This window comes from Pseudorca crassidens, chromosome 15 (genome assembly GCF_039906515.1).
Source record: "Pseudorca crassidens isolate mPseCra1 chromosome 15, mPseCra1.hap1, whole genome shotgun sequence".
NCBI classification, from domain to species: Eukaryota; Metazoa; Chordata; class Mammalia; order Artiodactyla; family Delphinidae; genus Pseudorca; species Pseudorca crassidens.
Genome location: NC_090310.1, coordinates 3,629,976 through 3,647,962, shown reverse-complemented (window position 1 = coordinate 3,647,962; position 17,987 = coordinate 3,629,976). Strand labels below are relative to the sequence as shown.

Below are 17,987 nucleotides of genomic sequence, written 5' to 3'. Positions count from 1 at the left end.
AACACTCTCAAAAACCAAAACGTGAGGACGAAATTTAACAAAAGATGTAAGACCTCCATACCCAAACCCACAGAGTATTGCTAAGAGAAATTAAAGAAGATCTTCATAAATGGAGAGCTATACCACGTTCACAGACTGGAGTACTCAACATTATATGTTAAGATACCAATTCTCACCCAGCTGACATCTGGGTCCAATGCAACCCCAATCACAAGCCCAGCAGACTTCTTTTGTAGCCACTGACAAGCTGATTTTAAAGTCAGAAAGGCAAAGGATCTAGAATACCCGAGGCTGTCTTGGAAAAGAACAAAGTTGAAGGGCTCACACATCATGTGACTTTAAACCTCAGTATACAAACAAAGTGACAGGAAACAAGACAGTATGTTTCCGACATAAAGGCTAATAAACAGACCAACAAAAGAGAATAAAGAGCAGGAACAGACACACACTTGTAGGACTGTTTTTAGGCACCAAAGCAATTCAGTGATGGAAGAAAAATCTTTCCGACAAATGGTGGAGCAGGAATTCCTAGGGAGAAGCTTAAGGTGACTCATAGCTCATACCACACACCAGAATTAGTCTGAGAAGGAACCACTGGGCTAAACATAAAAGCTGAAACTATAAAGCTTTCAAAGAAAACATAGGAAAAGATCTTCATGATTTGACAGTAGGCAAAGGTTTCTTGGAAAGGACAGAAAAGGCAAAAATCATAAATGAAAAAAATAAATCAGACTTCATCAAAATTCAAAATATTTGCTCAAAAGACAAGTCAAGCCACAGACTGGGAAAAAATATTTACAAAACGTATGTGACAGAGGTCTGGTATCCAGAATATCTAAAGAACTCTGACAACTTGACAATAAAAAGGCAAAACAATCAAATTTTAAAAGGGACGAAAGATCTGAACAGATATTTCACAAAAGATACACAGAGGGCCAACAAAGACATCAATGTGTCCAACATCATTAGCCATCGGGGAATTTAAACTAAAACCACAAGGAGATATTATTAGACACACATCAGAACGCCCAAGATGAAAAAGCCCGATACCGCCAAATGCTGGTGAGAATGCAGAGCCACCAGACTGTCACAAGCACTGGTGGCAGCGCACAACGGACAGCCACTAGGAGGACCTGAGAGCTTCCTGTAAAACGTAACACAGGTTCCACTCCTATTTACCTAAGACAAATGAAAACATGTGTCCACAAAAAGATTTCTACAAGAATGTTCACAGCAGCTTTATTCGTAATAAATAATAGCTAAAAACTGGAAAAAGCCCAGACTCCCCTCAATAGGAGAATGAATATACAGTCAGCAGTATATCCATATATTGGACAACGGAGATGCAACAATATGGACAAACCTCAAAAACATGCCTCTGAGCAAAAGAAACCTTACTAAGAGGGCATATGCTGCATTTATATGATGCAGAACAGGCCAAACTAACTCCTTGCCTCTTGGCAGGTGGAAGGGAGCTGCGAGTGATGGGGGAAGCGGTATGAGGGAACTTTCTGGAGTGATGGTGAACCCTGATAGTTCAGGTTACACAGACATCTGTGCATTTGTCAGAACACAGAATGTTGACTTAAGATCTGTGCATTCCACTGCATGTAAATATTACCTCAAAAGGAAAAAATGAAAACAACGCTCGTAACTAATATTCATGGTATGGTATTTCAGGGAGTGTGTACTGATGTCTGCAAGGTACTCAGAAACGCAGACACAAAAAACAGGATGGATGGACAGATGGACGGATGGACGGAGAGCTGGGTAAGTATGGTAACATGCTGACAACAGACTAAATGCTGGGTACACGGGTACCGGCTGTAAAATACTTTCAGCTTTTCTGGGTGTTTGACAATGTCCATTAATAAAATGGTGGGAAAAGAAAAGGGATGCATCGTTCATTTGGTTAAACCAGGTGTAGAGAAAGTAAAGAAAATGGGTTTAGGGTGTTGCCATCCAGCTAGAAGTTTGAAATTTCTTTTTTGAAACTTTAATGAAAACAAGCAGAAGAGACTCCTTTTAGGATTTTAACAACAGGGGAAGTGTGGTGCGGAGGCAGCAAAGCTGTTTTTAGCTGCAAACATTCATAGAAGAGAACATTATAATGAATCTCCACAGACCTGCATCACCTGGATTTCACAAATGTTATCTTTCTACCATTCAGCTTCAGCTATCTTTTTCTTTGCTGAAGTTTCAAAGAGAGGCTCATCATCTTGACATTTCACCCCTAAATACTTCAGTAACCCCTCTAAATAGATCAAGACATAGGAAAAATGTCTTTTCCAGCTCATGAGTGAAGTGGAAAATTTCTTACATCAAAATCAATTGCAAGTAGACGAGTATTTAACGTAAAACACAAACCCAAAGAACCAGAAGATGACGTGAGAGACTATTCATGCACCCCCGGAACAGGAGGAGCCTTCCTAGTACGCAGAAGCCTTACGAGCAGAGACGGATGCATCTGAATACACAGGAAGTCAAGACGTCAGAATGGCAAGGAGACCACGAGCAAGGTTAGAGAGCAAACAACCCGGAAGAAATATGAGCAACCCACAGCCAATGGCTAATGTGCTTTAAGTCTGTAAGAGACAAGTAATCCAACAGAAGGGCAGGCAAAGGGGGAAAAAAGCAAATCAAGAAAAGAACCGCAAATGACTACCAGCAATTCCACTCCTACAGTATCTATCTACTCAAAGAGAAATGAAAACACACGTCCACACGATCACACAAACGTGCACAGAAGCACTATTTACGACAGCCAAAAAGGGGAAACAACCCAAGTGTCCACTGACAACACATGGAATGTCCACACCCTGTAATACCAATGAGCAACAAAAAGAAAGGAAGTGCCCATCCATGCTCCAACACGGGTGAACCCTGAGAACACTCCAGGTGAAGGAAGCCGGTCACCTGTGACTCCATTTATCTGAAACGTCCAGAGCAGCGAATGGACAGTGGGAGAAAGGAGGTTAGTGGTGGCCAAGGGCTGAGGGGGTGGGGGTGGGATGCAGTCGCCCTGCTAATGGACTGAGGGGCTCTCAAATGTTTTAAAATTAGCTTAAGGTAGGCTGCACAACTCAGTAAATATACTGGAACCCACTGAATTGTACACTTTAAACAGCTGATTTTTACGGCGTCCAAATTACATCTCAAAAAAGCTATTAAAAAAAAATAACCCACTCAGGCAGACAACTGAATAAACTTGAATTCTGGCCACTACATTGAGATCTGCTGTATGAAGGACAGGGCAGCAGGGCCCTGAAACATCAAGCTGTGCTCCTATGAGCTCGTGAGTGATAGAGGGCCCTTCACCGGGATCCCCTCCAAGACCACGCGGCCCTGGACCCGGGAGCACACACAGGCTTCCAGGGTTCTCTCAAACTGCCAGAATCATACACTAAATATTGGGTTTTCTCTGGGAAATACCTGCAACTTCCATCAGATGTCCAAAGGAGACAGGAACCAGAAAACGGCGGAGGCTGCCTGCAAAAGGCAGATGAACTGCCGGTCACCCCGGAGTCACCGCATTTTTGTCATTACTTAAGTAAAAAACAACCAACGGGATTCACCTCAGAGACCCTTTAAGCCCTAGGAAGCAACGTGCTTAGGTCTTTTCAGGAATACACCTTCATAAAGCAACCTACTTTGACACGTTGCCAGTGGTTCCGGTTTGTTATTCTTCTGCTGCATCGTCTCCGGCTCTTTAACGTTGTTACGTTACACCTCGCTCCCCAGAGAACTTTTACAAACAAGCACCCACAGAACCCACAGACCCAGAGCGGTCAGTTTGCACTGAACTGAGGCACGCACAGCTCAGCCCTCCCATGAAATACCAGCGCACAGCAATCAGGCTGATAACTGAGGAGCAGGGTGCCCAAATGAAAAGACGCAGGGCGGTCGGCACGCAGGGCGACCACGGAGAAAGCCTGAGCGCAAACCCCAGTGGCCTCCAGTGTCTAAGGCCTTTGCTTCCACGGCCCTTCGATGTGGCCTTGGCCACAGTTTCTGCCACACTTTCTTCCTAGAGAGTGCCTATCCAAAATTTAAGAAACTACTTCATTTAGGAAAGAATGTTGTTGGGGCTTCCCTGGTGGCGCAGTGGTTAAGAATCCGCCTGCCAATGCAGGGCACACGGGTTCCAGCCCCAGTCCGGGAAGATCCCACATGCAACTAAGCCCGTGCACCACAACTATAGCCTGCGCTCTAGAGCCCACGAGCCACAACTACCGAGCCTGTGTGCCACAACTACTGAAGCCCGCACGCCTAGAGCCCGTGTTGTGCAACAAGAGAGGTCACCACAATGAGAAGCCCATGCACCACTGCGAAGAGCAGCCCCCGCTCGCTGCAACTAGAGAAAGCCCGCACGCAGCAACGAAGACCCAACACAGCCAAAAATAAAAAAAAAAGAATGTTGTTTTGCTTCTGCTGGTGCTGTTCAGAGCCAGAGATGATAAAACTTCCCGTGGTGGGAAGAGGGGAGGGACAAAGCCATGAACTAACACAGCACACTCCGCAACCAGGCGTGTCGGTGGATGCCTGGGGCTCCGAAGAGACGCACGTGTACAGTCCACCCGATCTTTCATTACAACAGGCTCAAGAAGAGAGGCTACTGGATTTCTCCCCTGGAAGATCCTTTAGTGTAAATCTCACTGAGGTGAATGTTCCAGCCAGTGCAAGGTCTGCCGAATCAGAACCTAGTCGGCCAGCCTGCTTATGCTGAGTTTCAGAACTAATGCTTTGTGAGGTATGATTTCCTAGCTCAGAAGCATAAAATGCAAAGACGACACACGATGTAGAATCTGAAAGGCCAACTTTTCCTTCTGAACTTCTGTGATATTTTACAAGCAATAAAACTACAACCTTTATTTATATTGCCTAACAGGGCAGGATTTTGTCTCAGTCATGCTTCAGGGAAGAGAGACCACATATTTGCACTTTACATACCTTCAAATAAACTTAAAAGGACACACAGAGAGGGAAAGAGAACGCAGGGCGCACACGGGGCGAAGCACACATGGGAGCTCCTGCTACTTCCCTTAAGTTTGAAACTATAATACAGAGAGTTGGAAAACAAAAACCTTCCAGTGCTGCTGGGCAAAGGTTTTTTGTTTAAGTAAACGAAACAGAACAAATAGCTGTCCATCTTGCTTCTCCCAAGACCAGCTCTGGCTCATTCTTTCTGTACCGACAGCGAAGACCTGACGTTACAAGGGACAGTCAGGAGGCACGAGGGGGCGAGCCCACTGAGCCGGGCTGAGCGTGGAGGCGTTAAGTTCTACTCTGCCAGAATCTCCATGTACGAAAATACCGGAAGGTGATCTTAACTCAGCAGCTAGCCTGTTTTCTAAGAGACGTTCTTCTATCTGCTTAACGATGTTCTAGGGGCAAGAGAATTTCGCAGCTTCAGTGTCACGTGCTCACCCTGAAAGAGCTCTCTGTCCATTCCCACCTATTTTAAGGGCTGAAGCTCACTAAGAACAACAAAGAAATCTATATACCACCTCAACATGCTGGTCAGTAAACACCCACTCTTTCATGACGCTATCAAGGCATCACATTGTGTCCCATCAAAAACTTCTGAAGGGCTTCCCTGGTGGCGCAGTGGTTTGGAGTCCGCCTGCCGATGCAAGGGACGTGGGTTCGTGCCCCGGTCCGGGAGGATCCCACATGCTGCGGAGCGGCTGGGCCCGTGAGCCATGGCTGCTGGGCCTGCGCGTCCGGAGCCTGTGCTCCGCAACGGGAGAGGCCACAGCAGCGAGAGGCCTGCGTACCACAAAAAAAAAAAAAAAAAAAAAAAAAACCTTCTGAAAAATGAGGCACCAAAACCCACTTGATAAACTTCAAGGAAACAAATTAGTCACTGAACTGATTCAAACTGAGAAGGTGTCAAGACAAGGTTTTGGTATTCTGATACCCCATCTAAGCACTGGGTCTCCATTCTGTGGTTGTCAAACCAGTCGACCCTAATCACGACAGCAACAATTTAACAGCACGATTCAGGCGCTCATGGGCATGTAGATTTAATAAATGTTTCAGTCATTCATAAAAGCCCGATGGAATCCTGTTTCCAGGGATCAGGCAACCCTTTGAAGGAATTCCCTACAGGAAACAATCCTACCAGTGATCAAGAGAAGGCTGCCAATCTGGGGATTCCAGAAGCGCCTCCTGAGATAAGCGAGCACAAGCACTCCAGTTCAGAGAGACTTTATCACCCCGATCACGCCTTCCAGCTACACACTAGGAGAAAGGCTTTTTCAGAAGATTTAGTAAGCACCAGGAGGCAAGTTTGAGGACAAAAAAGGAGTAAAACCTAAGGCAGGAGCCGTGAGTTAGGGACACTTACTGTAAGAATCCTGCTTCCAGCCATCTCCCCGTAAAGGGCCCGGGTGCTGGCCTTCAGGGGCAGCAACAAACAGGGGGCTTGTTGGGGAATGTCAGACACCATCTGCTGATGGAGGTGAGGGACACCAGAGGGCGGACTTGGAGAGGGGAGGCCAAGGCCTGGAGGGAGTCTGGCGAGCCTCTGAGCCCCAGTGGGCCACAAGAACTCTGCAACTGCAAGTACTGGGCACAAAGAAAGGACGTTTCTCCTGGGTCCTCACCTTATGTTAATGCAGGAAGGGTGGGGGGCGGTATTTACATGTGTGTTCGCTCCACACTGTGTCCCCAGCCTAACATCCGACACAAATGTATTTCCTTGTTCTTTGTCTGCCTCCATTTAAACATAAGTGTCATGAGAGCAGAAACTTTGTCACCATTGTGTCTCCACAGCCAGAACAGGGCTGGCACATAGCGGGTCCTCAACGAACGTTTACAGAGTGAGTGGAACCAGAAATGAATATGAGATGTCTCTTCATATCAACTCGCTGAAACTTCCCCTTCTTAAGAGATATTAACAGGCAAAGGAGAATTCCAAAATGGAACACCAAACCACAGTGAAAGCAAAGTTGATAAGAGTGGAACATTCAGGAAGGAGATGCTGGCATCATTAATAAGGAGAAAACTCAATTCCCCCAAACTGCATGCTCACGTAGATAATTAAAATGATAAATATTAAATCTCTCCTTGAATCCATAACCCAGCGTGACTAATTACAATAATACTGACCTCCTCAATCCTCCGTAACAAGAATTCTTAATTAGATCACGCCACGGGCAGGCTTCAGGGCTATCATTATGTACAGAGAAAATACTTACAAACCACGCATACGACAAAGGACTAGTATCTAGAATATATAAAGAACTTTCAAAACTCAACATTAAAAAACTCCAAGTAATCCAATTAAAAAGTGGGCCAAAACATGAACAGACATTTCACTGAAGAGAATGGCAAACAAGCACATGAAAAACTGTTCAACATCATTAGCCATTAGGGAATTACAAAGTAAAACCACGAGCTAGCGCTGCACGCAGCCATGAGAACGGCTAAAGGAAAAAACACTGGTAACACCAAATGCTGGCAAGGATTCTGAGGAACTGGCTCACTCACACATTACTGGTGGGGATGTAAAATGGTACAGCCACCCTGTAAAACAGTTCAGCACTTAAAAAAGACAAAGACAGGGCTTCCCTGGTGGTGCAGTGGTTAAGAGTCCACCTGCCGATGCAGGGGACATGGGTTCGTGCCCTGGTCCGGGAAGATCCCACATGCCGCGGAGCGGCTGGGCCCGTGAGCCATGGCTGCTGAGCCTGCGCGTCCAGAGCCTGTGCTCCGCAACGCGAGAGGCCACAGGAGTGAGAGGCCTGCGTACGGCAAAAAAAAAAAAAAAAAAAAGACGAAGACAAAACACCACACATACAACCCAGCAATCACACTTAGACATTAATCCCAGAAGTGGAAAGTTACATCCACCCAAAACCCCATACACAGCAGCTATATTTTTAACAGCCCAAATCTAGAATCAGCCCAGATGTACTTTGCCGGGTGAGGGTCAAACAGCTGGGCTGCGTCCGCACGTGGAACCAGCTTTAGCAACAGAAAAGACGGCGCTACTGACACCCGGCAACTTGGGTGAACTTCCAGGGAAAGATGCTGAGCGAAAACAGCCAATCTCAAAAGGTTACATACTTCCATTTATGTAACATTTGCGAAAAGACAATATTCTGGTACCAGAGAGCAGATCAGTGGCTGCCAGGGATTAGGGACAGTGGGGTGGCAGTGGGGGAGGGGAGGCAGGTGTGGGTACAAGGGCAACAGGAAGGACCCTGCGGTGTCAGACGGCCCAGTGTCTTCATTGTGGTGGACACAGGAAGCTAGATGGGTGTTCGGACTGTACAGAACTTCACCCACACAGGCTGGACTATATCCATGTAGCCTTCCCGGCTGTGATACTGTACTGCACTTCTGCGAAACGTTACCACTGGGGAAACTAGGAGAAGGGTGCAGGGATCTGTACTGCTTCTTACAACTACAGCAACGAAAAAAAAAGATGTATGTGCAGAGAGTCAAAGCTTTCCATCCTATTCTCACTGGGGGAGGGTCTGTACCTACTACTTACTATTTATTCAGCAAGTACTCTCTCTCTCTCTCTCTCTCTCTCACATACACACACACACACACACACACGAAAAACAAAGAAACTGAGGTCCATGAAGCGATCTATGTAAAGTCACACTAGGTGACTTAGCAAGGTATCGAAGCTCATGGCCCTCCTGCAACCCCACAGGTATCTGACACACAGCCACTCAAACACCATAAAATGCCAAATGGAGAAAATAAATCACTCCTAGGGGGATGTAAACTTTTCAAATTCTGGAAGCCCTCTATGACAGAAATCTAAGTGGTTTAAATGGCATTTAAAAAGGGGAGAAATTATAGAATAATGCATTTAGTATGGTATCATGTATTGGAAATGGCAACCCATAAAGTATTTCTACATGTACATTTATAAGTATGCAAATGCACAGAAAAAGATCTGGGAGGACACGTAATTGTTCAGTCATAGCCATCACCTCTCAGCAACACCAAGGTGAAAGAAGATTATTGGCCAAGGGGTATTTGGATTTTAACCATAATGTGTGAATTTAAGAATGCAACCTAATTCAAGTATAACTTGTCTATTTTAAGAAGGGGGAAAAATAAAGCAAACACTTACTGCATTCATAGATCTGTTCCAGTTTATCCACAGAAGAAAGGGAGAAAAATTTATAACCGGATTTACTACCAACAGCTAGAGACCTGCAAAAAAGCCAAATTCAGAAATAAGAGCTGATACGTGTAGGCAGATAACGCACAAACTAGCTCCACGTTACCAAACAGTCACCAGCATCTACCCATAATCAGCACAAATAAGGTCATGTAGTTTGTACCAGGCGAGTGGCGGCAGAGCAGAAAAGAGAGCGGCGCGGAAGACGCCACACCTCACAGCCAGGAAAAGGGGAATGTCAGTAAAATAAAGATAGACAACGTTCTTATTGAAAATCTATAAAACTTTAAAGATAAGTTTGACATACAAATAAAAGTAATCAGCCCTAAATTAATGATCCCCTCAAAACACAGTGCGGTTTCTCAGGTGATCTGATATACATGCCTGGTGTATGGGAGAGTCCAAGTTAGGATAACATTGTAAATATTAAACAAAGATATTTACAACTTTGGTGGATGATGGTGTCTTTCTGCACTGCAGTTAAGGCCATAACAAATGCAGCTCAGTCACTTACGTTAGGCTATGGCTCTGCAGTAGGATGGAAAGAGCTAACTCAGAGCCTGGAATGGCAAGACTACGTGACACAGTTGGCCTGTGTGTAAGATTCCATATTCATCACCCAACACTGCTGCTTTTGCTAAGAGGCTTGGAGGGAACCCCGAGCTCTCCAGATCCCTACTGCAGGAGAGCTGTGCCGCTAAATGAAGTGTTTCCTCATAGAAGATTACCACTGTCCAGAACGTAACTGACCGAGAGGGGGAGTAAAAGGACAAGCAGGGCTTTCAGAAACAGAGAGGATAGAGAACAAAGCAAGAAGTGGTGGGATGTGAAGAATCAGATCCTGGGATCATTCTGGTATTTAATGTCTGGGAGAACAAGTGGAAACAGAGGGTAAACCAGAAGCCTAGAAATAATGAAGACTGACGTCTCGTATGATGAGTGTGTGTATGCCGAGATAGAAATCAGGGCTATTTTAACGACCCTTTCACCTATTAGAAACTCGAGCTTTCCAACCTCTTTCACACTTAGGCAGAGGAAATACATTCCAAGAACAGAGCTGCTGTAAGCACTACTAAACACTGAAATTGCAACTGGTTCATCCTGAAGTATAAACAGAAACGGAACTCCTACCAGTTTATATAACTTTTCTCTACAAAAATGCTTCACTGTATTGAATTAATCACATCAATGAGGTAACTAGGCATTGTTACCTGTACATTTTTTGAAAAGCAATAAGGGGCCAACAAAAACACAAGAATATCCAAGAAAGCTAAAAATAAAACAAAATCTCAATAATTCATAACTTCTGGAAAACTGATGTTCAGGAAAATGTTTTCCAGATAACTAAGGGCTGCTATTTTAAGCACCAAAACCTTATATCCCACCATTTCTGATTTCAATAAAAGTCGTCCTCATACAGTTTTCTGTACGGGACGGCAAGTCCTCACCATCTGACTGGACTCACATCATGAAACAACTTTACTACCATGACAAAGTGGCCCTCTCAGACCCTAACAAGGAGTTGGGGGTCTCGTGTGCCTACATCGAGCAGCAGTCTGTTGGGCTGGGTAATAAAATGCCCTCTACCTTTCGTTTCGCTGACAGTCGTCACTGCTCCCCAAGCATCCTACTAGCATTAACAGCCCCTCCCTCTTTCAAATTTGTTGACTTGGAAACCAAGCCACCAAGCTTATTAGTTTCATATATAAAATAAGCTTAGAGAGGGCTTTTTCTACAGGTAAAATTAATGAGCTTGAATTAATTAATGAGGACCTGGATTTTGATGCACTCAGGATTTTGGCTGTGCTCCAAATGGGCAGAATTTGTTAAAACTGATCAAATATTAGCTCTCTGATGTTCTTCCAGATATTCAGAAGCTGATTTTGGATATTAAATACCTTTGCTAGAGTTTTAATCGCATGGCTTCCTACCTGCACACCCCAATCAGTAGGAAATGTAAGCAAAAATACACCAAGTACTTTTTGATATGTACATGTGGTACAGAGTGAGCATATACTTTATCAATAAAGGCAGACGTTTTTTTTTTCTTGCGGTACGCAGGCCTCTCACTGTTGTGGCCTCTCCCGTTGCGGAGCACAGGCTCCGGACGCGCAGGCTCAGCGGCCATGGCTCACGGGCCCAGCCGCTCCGCGGCATGTGGGATCTTCCCGGACCGGGGCACGAACCCGTGTCCGCTGCATCGGGCAGGCGGACTCTCAACCACTGCGCCACCAGGGAAGCCAAGGCAGACATTTTTAAAGGATGATATGAAATACAAATAGGTTTGATATTTACATCTCGAATATCAATGGTCAGGTTCACACACCCCTCTTTGGAGATTCTGCTTTTAATAACATCTCATGATTTGCCTGACCATATGATACATTAATGGGAGAAGTACAGTAACATATAAGCATGAGATTCCCCTAATAAATAATCTCACTCCCCACTAAGTGTTTACAATGGTAAGGTTTGTTTTTTTGTTTTTTAAGGTAAGAGATCTTTTATTGACAAAGGGAAAACCCAGCAATAACAAAAAAGAGCATATATTTACTTAATCCCCCACTTCACTACCATACCCCTGCCTTCAACTGTGCGTGGTGTCAAAACCCAGAGACCCTGCTGTACCCTCTGGAGACAAGGCCCAAGTCCTTCACCAGGCAGGAACAGTGACTGCTTCTGCAACACACTCTGGGCCAGCCTTCTCGATCTTCGCCACACGCGACTCCGCTCCACTGCAGAGCTCCTGAGACCGCCCATCCTGAGCCTTTGGGGGATTCCGTGGTTTCCAGTAGGTTGGTTCTCTGCTTTCCCCACTAGCAATGGAGGATCCACTTCCCTTTACCACTTGCTGGCTTCCAAAATTTTGTTGCTAGTGTCTCCTCGTTCTATGGGTTTAAGCTTTTTAAAGTACCTTTTTGATATTTCACTGACTGTGACATTTTATTAGGGTTCTGAGAAGGAGGGCCAAAATAAATGCTTGTGTTTAACCCACCATCTTTAACTGCAAGTCTCTGTCACTGAATTTAAACTTGACTGCTCAGTATTTAAAAGACAGTGATTTCCATTAAAAAACAAAAAAAATTTTTAAGAAAACATTTTATAAATGTTAAAAACATTTTAAAAGAAAAAAAATCATTTTCTTAATTCCCTTTTTTTTACCCACTTACGCATGATCAGCCCATTAATGCTTTCCCTTTTCATCATCTTCGTCAGAGAGCCATACTCGAGGACAGGGTGAAGTGGAAACAGTGACACCCATAAAAAGGAAGCCACCTGAACTGCTGCTGAGACCTGGCCGGCCCCGGGGCCCTACTCAGCAAGCTCGTGGCCATCCCAGACCTCCACCTGGACATCCCTAAGGCCTTTCAAACTCAGTAATATCCAAAGCGGAGTTCATCTTTCTCCCTAAACTGAATCCCCCTCTGATCTTTCTCCCATAATGTGCTGTCACTGCTCGTCTAGAATCTAGGCTGGAGACTTGGGAGTCACTTTAACTTCTCCCTTAAGTGCAGCATGCACATCCCACGGGTCACACCAAATCCTGATGGCTCACCAGTCTCCTTTCTACTGGCCACGGCCGCTGGACAATACCCTCCCCAGTGACTGCCCTGCTTCCTCAAAACACATCCTCCACATGGCAGGCAGAACCACCTAGAACTTTAAGGTGGAAGAATCCTTACTTCCAAGTCCCTCGATTTACTGATGAGGGAAAAGGAGAGAAGTGACCTTCCAGGACAGTTGCTGTAACCTTAGAAGAAACCTGGTTCAAGAAAGCAATCAATTCAGACCAATGCCTTACTACCTCTATGCCCATAACTCTTAGACACTAACAACATCAATGCTACAAACAGAAGACTTCGGAAGTCAAGTCCCTGCCCTTATTCTATTTCTTTTAGAAATGTAGTTTCTAAATGATGTAGACGTTGCCCAATCAATGACTTCCACAAGCTGCGTGGGGTCCCCTGCAAGTACTTAGCCCCTGATATTTCCGTTGAAGAGCCAAGTGATACCCTGCACTTCTATTAGTTTCTTAACTTCGATATCAAAGCACCAAAAATTCCTCAAGATAAGCCTTCCAAAGTGTTACTTTCAGAAACCAGGATTGGAACTAACCAGCCAAGAAGAAGACGACGATGGGGACCAGCTTTTCTTGATGCCTTTTTCCCAATTCTAGTTAAACAAACAAAAACAAATGGTAAAAACAAAACAAAAAAACCCCAAATAAAACGTTCACACTTTTAGAATAAGAATCACAGAAAAAAAATTACAGTATTTGAAACCATATTACCAGGAAAAACAGAAAGGACAGATATAGTTTGTTATGAAAGGAACACTGTTGTTCAAGCATTACTGTATAACGTAGAATACATATTCTATTAAGTGAAACGGCTTCCAGGTTTCCTCACTGAATACCGTGAATGTGAATCTAATATCCTTTGCTTTGTGAAAAACTGTGTTCCTCTATCAAAGTAAATGCTGGAGATGGACAAGGGAGGGAAAGGAGTGAACTGTCAAGCCTCTCCCCAGAACTTCTGTATTTCTTTCAGGTATAGATTTAAAACAAATTAGTCACTTTCATCAATAAACTTTTAGTATAATCCTAACTTACTATTCCTTACAATTTATGCTCACACTGTATCAAGGTCTCTTTAGCAAATCAAAATTATGACACACAAATCTTGTCTTAAGGGGCTTCCCTGGTGGTGCAGTGGTTGAGAGTCCGCCTGCCGATGCAGGGGACACGGGTTCGTGCCCCGGTCCGGGAGGATCCCACATGCCGCGGACCGGCTGGGCCCATGAGCCATGTCCACTGGGCCTGCGCGTCCGGAGCCTGTGCTCCGCAACGGGAGAGGCCACAACAGTGAGAGGCCCGCGTACCGCAAAAAAAAAATCTTGTCTTAAACTAATAACTTCAGGACTCACGGAAGAGTGCGAAAGCACGATTTCCAAGTCCAAAAAGACCTTATTTCAGGCCAGAGTGACATTCTTCTCTTATATAGGGAAAGTGGTATTTGAATGCCATTTAAAATAAGAGCAAAAGAGAATGTTTTCTCATATTTGATTTCCTTTCAATATAAATGATGAGCAATGAAAAACTTAAAGAATGGTAGAAAATGTTTTGGAAATTCTCTAATTTATACAAGACATAAAAATCCATAAAGCTACCATTCTTACTGGTCTCAAAATACTAAGGCCTTAAAAACGGAATCACAGTTGGTTTGAAATGTCCTCTTCCCCACTTGGATTGGTATAACATAGTCCATCTCAGTTACAACCTCCTGCAACAGGTGGTCCAAACTGTTTTTGTTGGATTGGCTTTTGGTCATACAGAACACTAGTATTCGGCAGTTTTCACCTTTAAAGATTGCTATGGGCTGCTTTCTACATTCACTGTCCTCCAGATCCTACTCTGTAGGTAGAAACAACAGCATGGTAGATTGGAAAGGACACTGGAAGACAATTCAGGAAAGCTGCCCCCACTCCACTGTCAAATGAGGGTAAGATCCAGGCTCTGCTCTGAACCTTCCTCAACTTCAGTTTCCTCTCCCTGTAGTTGGAGGAGGTGATCTGCTCCCTTCCAAGTCCCAACAGAGGCCCACTGTGGGGCTGTCTGCGCTACTTCCCCAACTTTGGAAGGTGCTACCAAGCGCCCACTGCACGCCACTGACTTGGGGGCTTGCCGCTCTACAACTGACTTTTAGTTTTTTAAAAGATGTCATGTTCTACTTTGCTGATTCCATTCAGCCAGGAACAACTCAACCGACTACTTTGGTACGAAGCCAATGACCCACTCCTCCTCCCCTCTTACATCACTTCCTCTTACTCACTTCCCAAGATGGCTTTCCTCCCTTCCAGTCCTACAACTTATCCTTCCTTCTCCAGAAACTTCATCTAGTAACTATCCTCACACGTCACTGGAGACAGCCTCCGAAGAATCGGCTTCAAACCCATATGGGCTGGGACAAACAAGGGCTGGCATCACGGGCCTCGCTTCCCCTGTAAGGATGGCCCATGCCCCGAAGCACCAAGACCTCTGGGGGGGGAGGGGTTCTCTGTCACATCCCCCTTGGTTCAGTTTCTCCCCAGGTCAGAGACCACGTTTACTGCTAAGTTTGTTTCTTGCTCGAGGAGGACATCAAAGTTACCTGTCAAAAAGAACAGCGAGACGGGAAGAAAAGGAAATCAAAGGGACCCTAAGATGATGAAGAGATGAGGAGAAGGGGCTGAAGAGGGGAAAAACTGGAGCAAGAGAGCTGAGGTACAAGAGGGAGGCAGGTTATAAGGGAGAAACCCACCCCCACCGCTCCAGAGGCGGCCGAGACAAGTCAGGCCACAAAGTTCTGCCCCGACTTTGTGAGAAGTGAGGTCCAAAAAGACAAAGCCTTCCCGTGCTGGGTAAAATACCTCCCCTACCTCCATCGCTTTCCCGGCTCAGAGATCGCAGCTCCAGGGCAGAGCCTGGAGGGTCCCCAGAGAGGGCGCCGCTCCCTCCCAGCACGCGCCGGGCCCGCCCCGAGGATGCCTCTGCCCTCCCCGGCCCCAGGCCCCCAGGCTCCGGCCCCCGCCCCGCGGCCCCCGGCTCCGACCCCGGCCCACGCCCGTCCTTACGTGACGTCTTGGTTGAAGTTGGCGAAGAGTAGCTGGCTGGCGCCAGCCTCGCCACTCTGACTCGCCAGGTTCATGGTGGGCGCGCGGCGGGTGGGCCCGGCCCGGAGCTCGCGCGCGGGAGGGCAGGTCGGGGTGAGCTCAGGGTCGGCGCCGAGCCCCGCTCGCCGCCACTCGCCGCGCGGACATCAACAGCCGCCTCATCCCGACCCCGCTCTTGTTTATGCTCCAGAGCCGGGCCGCCAGGCGCGCCTGCGTGGCCCCGCCTCCTCGGCGCACGGCCTCCCACGGCGCAGGCGTACTGCGGAGGTCCGCCCCTTCACCTCCGGCCTGGCCCCAGGTTCCGGTCGAACACGCGCGCGCGTGGGGACGCGCGGGGGGGGCGATGGGCTGGCCTTGCGGGCGGGTCACGGGCCGCGCATGCGCATTGTAAAGAGTAGGCGTTCCGTGTCCCCCGCCCCCATCTTTTTATTAATATTAAAAGGGCCTGCCGCGTGCTAGTCATTGTGCCAGATACGTGCGTTCTTGTTTGGTGCTTATAGCAATGCTTTGTAGGGAATGTTGCATTCCCATTTTATGAGTTTGAGAACTGAGGCTCAGAAATATTAACTTATTTGCTAAGTGTTAGATCTGAGAATGGAACCCCCGTTGTTTCTCCAAGGCCCACGCGTTTTGGGTCTCTGGGGAGGATTCTGTTTTACACGTATTCATTCATTCAGTAATATTTAGAGAGTGCCTTCCATGTGAGCTAAACAGGCCTCCTCCTTTTCTTCAGCGAAGTTACAGTGGGAGAGGTAAACACAATTACAAAGCCGGGGTGCAATGAAAGCACGTAATGAGGTCGCTTAACCTAGACTTAAGGGACAGGGACTGTGCAGCCGGGAAGGCTTCCTGGAGGAGATGAGGCCTGACGTTTGAGTAGCAGGTAACCGACCTCAGGAATGGAAGCGTTCTGTATGGCAAAAGTCCACGGATGACAGTGTGACCTGGACAAAGAACTCTATGGTGTGTGTCTGAGCTTGGAGTGGGATGGTACACATGACACAAGATTTGGCTTGAGAAACAGGAGGTGTCCGGATTAGGCTGGGTGTTAAGGTAAGGGACTTCCCTGGTGGTCCAATGACTAAGGCTTCACCTTCCAGTGCAGGGGGTGCTGGTTCCATCCCTGGCGGGGGAGCTAAGATCCCACGTGCCTCCTGACCAAAAAACCAAAAAAAAAAAAAAAAAAAAAAAAAAAACCAAGAGAAGCAGTATTGTAACAAATTCAATAAAGACTTTAAAAATGGTCAACCCTCCCCCCAAAAAAAAATCTTAAAAAAAGAAGGTACGTTAGGGAAGAGACTGGTCTTTGTACCAAGAGCAATATGCCACCATTGAAAATACAGAATGGTGTGATCAAGTTTGTTAATTCTAGCCATGGAGTCAAGAATGCATTGAAAATCACTGAGGAAAGTAGATCAACTATACTTCAATTTAAAACAAAAAACAAAACAACAAAAAAACCTTGGACTGAAAAAGAATTTTTTTAATCCAAAAAAAAAGAAAAAAAAAAGAAAAGAAAATCATTGAGGAAAGAATGGTCTTTTCCATAAAATATGCAGACCCTCCTACCACATACGGTACTCAAGCATTCATTTGAGATGGATTGTAGACCTAAATGTTGAAAGGTAAAACAATAAATCTGCTAGAAGAAAGCACAGGAGAATGCCTTAATGTCTCTGGTGTAAACAAAGTCATCTAAACAGGTACTTTAAAAGTACTAATCACAGGGCTTCCCTGGGGGCACAGTGGTTAAGAATCTGCCTGCCAACGCAGGGGACACAGGTTCGAGCCCTGGTGCGGGAAGATACCACGTGCCCCGGAGCAACTACACGTGTTCACCACAACAACTGATCCTGCGTTCGAGAGCCCGCAAGCCACAATTACTGAACCCACATGCCACAACTACTGAAGCCCACATACCTAGAGTCCATGCTCCACAACAAGAGAAGCCACCGCAATGAGAAGTCCTCGCACCTCAATGAAGAGGAGCCCCCACTCACCTCAACTAGAGAAAGCCTGCACACAGCAATGAAGACCCAATGCAGCCAAAAATAAATAAAATTAAAAAAAATTTTTTAAGTACTAACCACAAAATAAAAGATTGGTCTTCATCAAAATTAAGAACATCTGCCCATCAAAAGAGACCATTAAGAGAGGTTGGAATGGGATACATATATTTGCAATA

General features: G+C 45.8%; 1 protein-coding gene across 1 annotated transcript in view; it reads right to left on the bottom strand.

Annotated features, from left to right (window-relative positions):
* Window positions 1–16,019, bottom strand: part of WIPI2 (WD repeat domain, phosphoinositide interacting 2) — a 34,633-nt gene extending 18,614 nt beyond the window's left edge. The window contains exons 1-2 of the mRNA XM_067705406.1: window positions 15,764–16,019; window positions 9,101–9,183 (exon numbers count right to left, since the gene is read on the bottom strand). Of these exons, the coding sequence (XP_067561507.1) occupies window positions 9,101–9,183; window positions 15,764–15,837 (157 nt within the window). The 5' untranslated portion in view covers window positions 15,838–16,019. The remainder of the gene's footprint in view (window positions 1–9,100; window positions 9,184–15,763) is intronic.
* Between the last annotated feature and the right edge of the window lie 1,968 nt (window positions 16,020–17,987).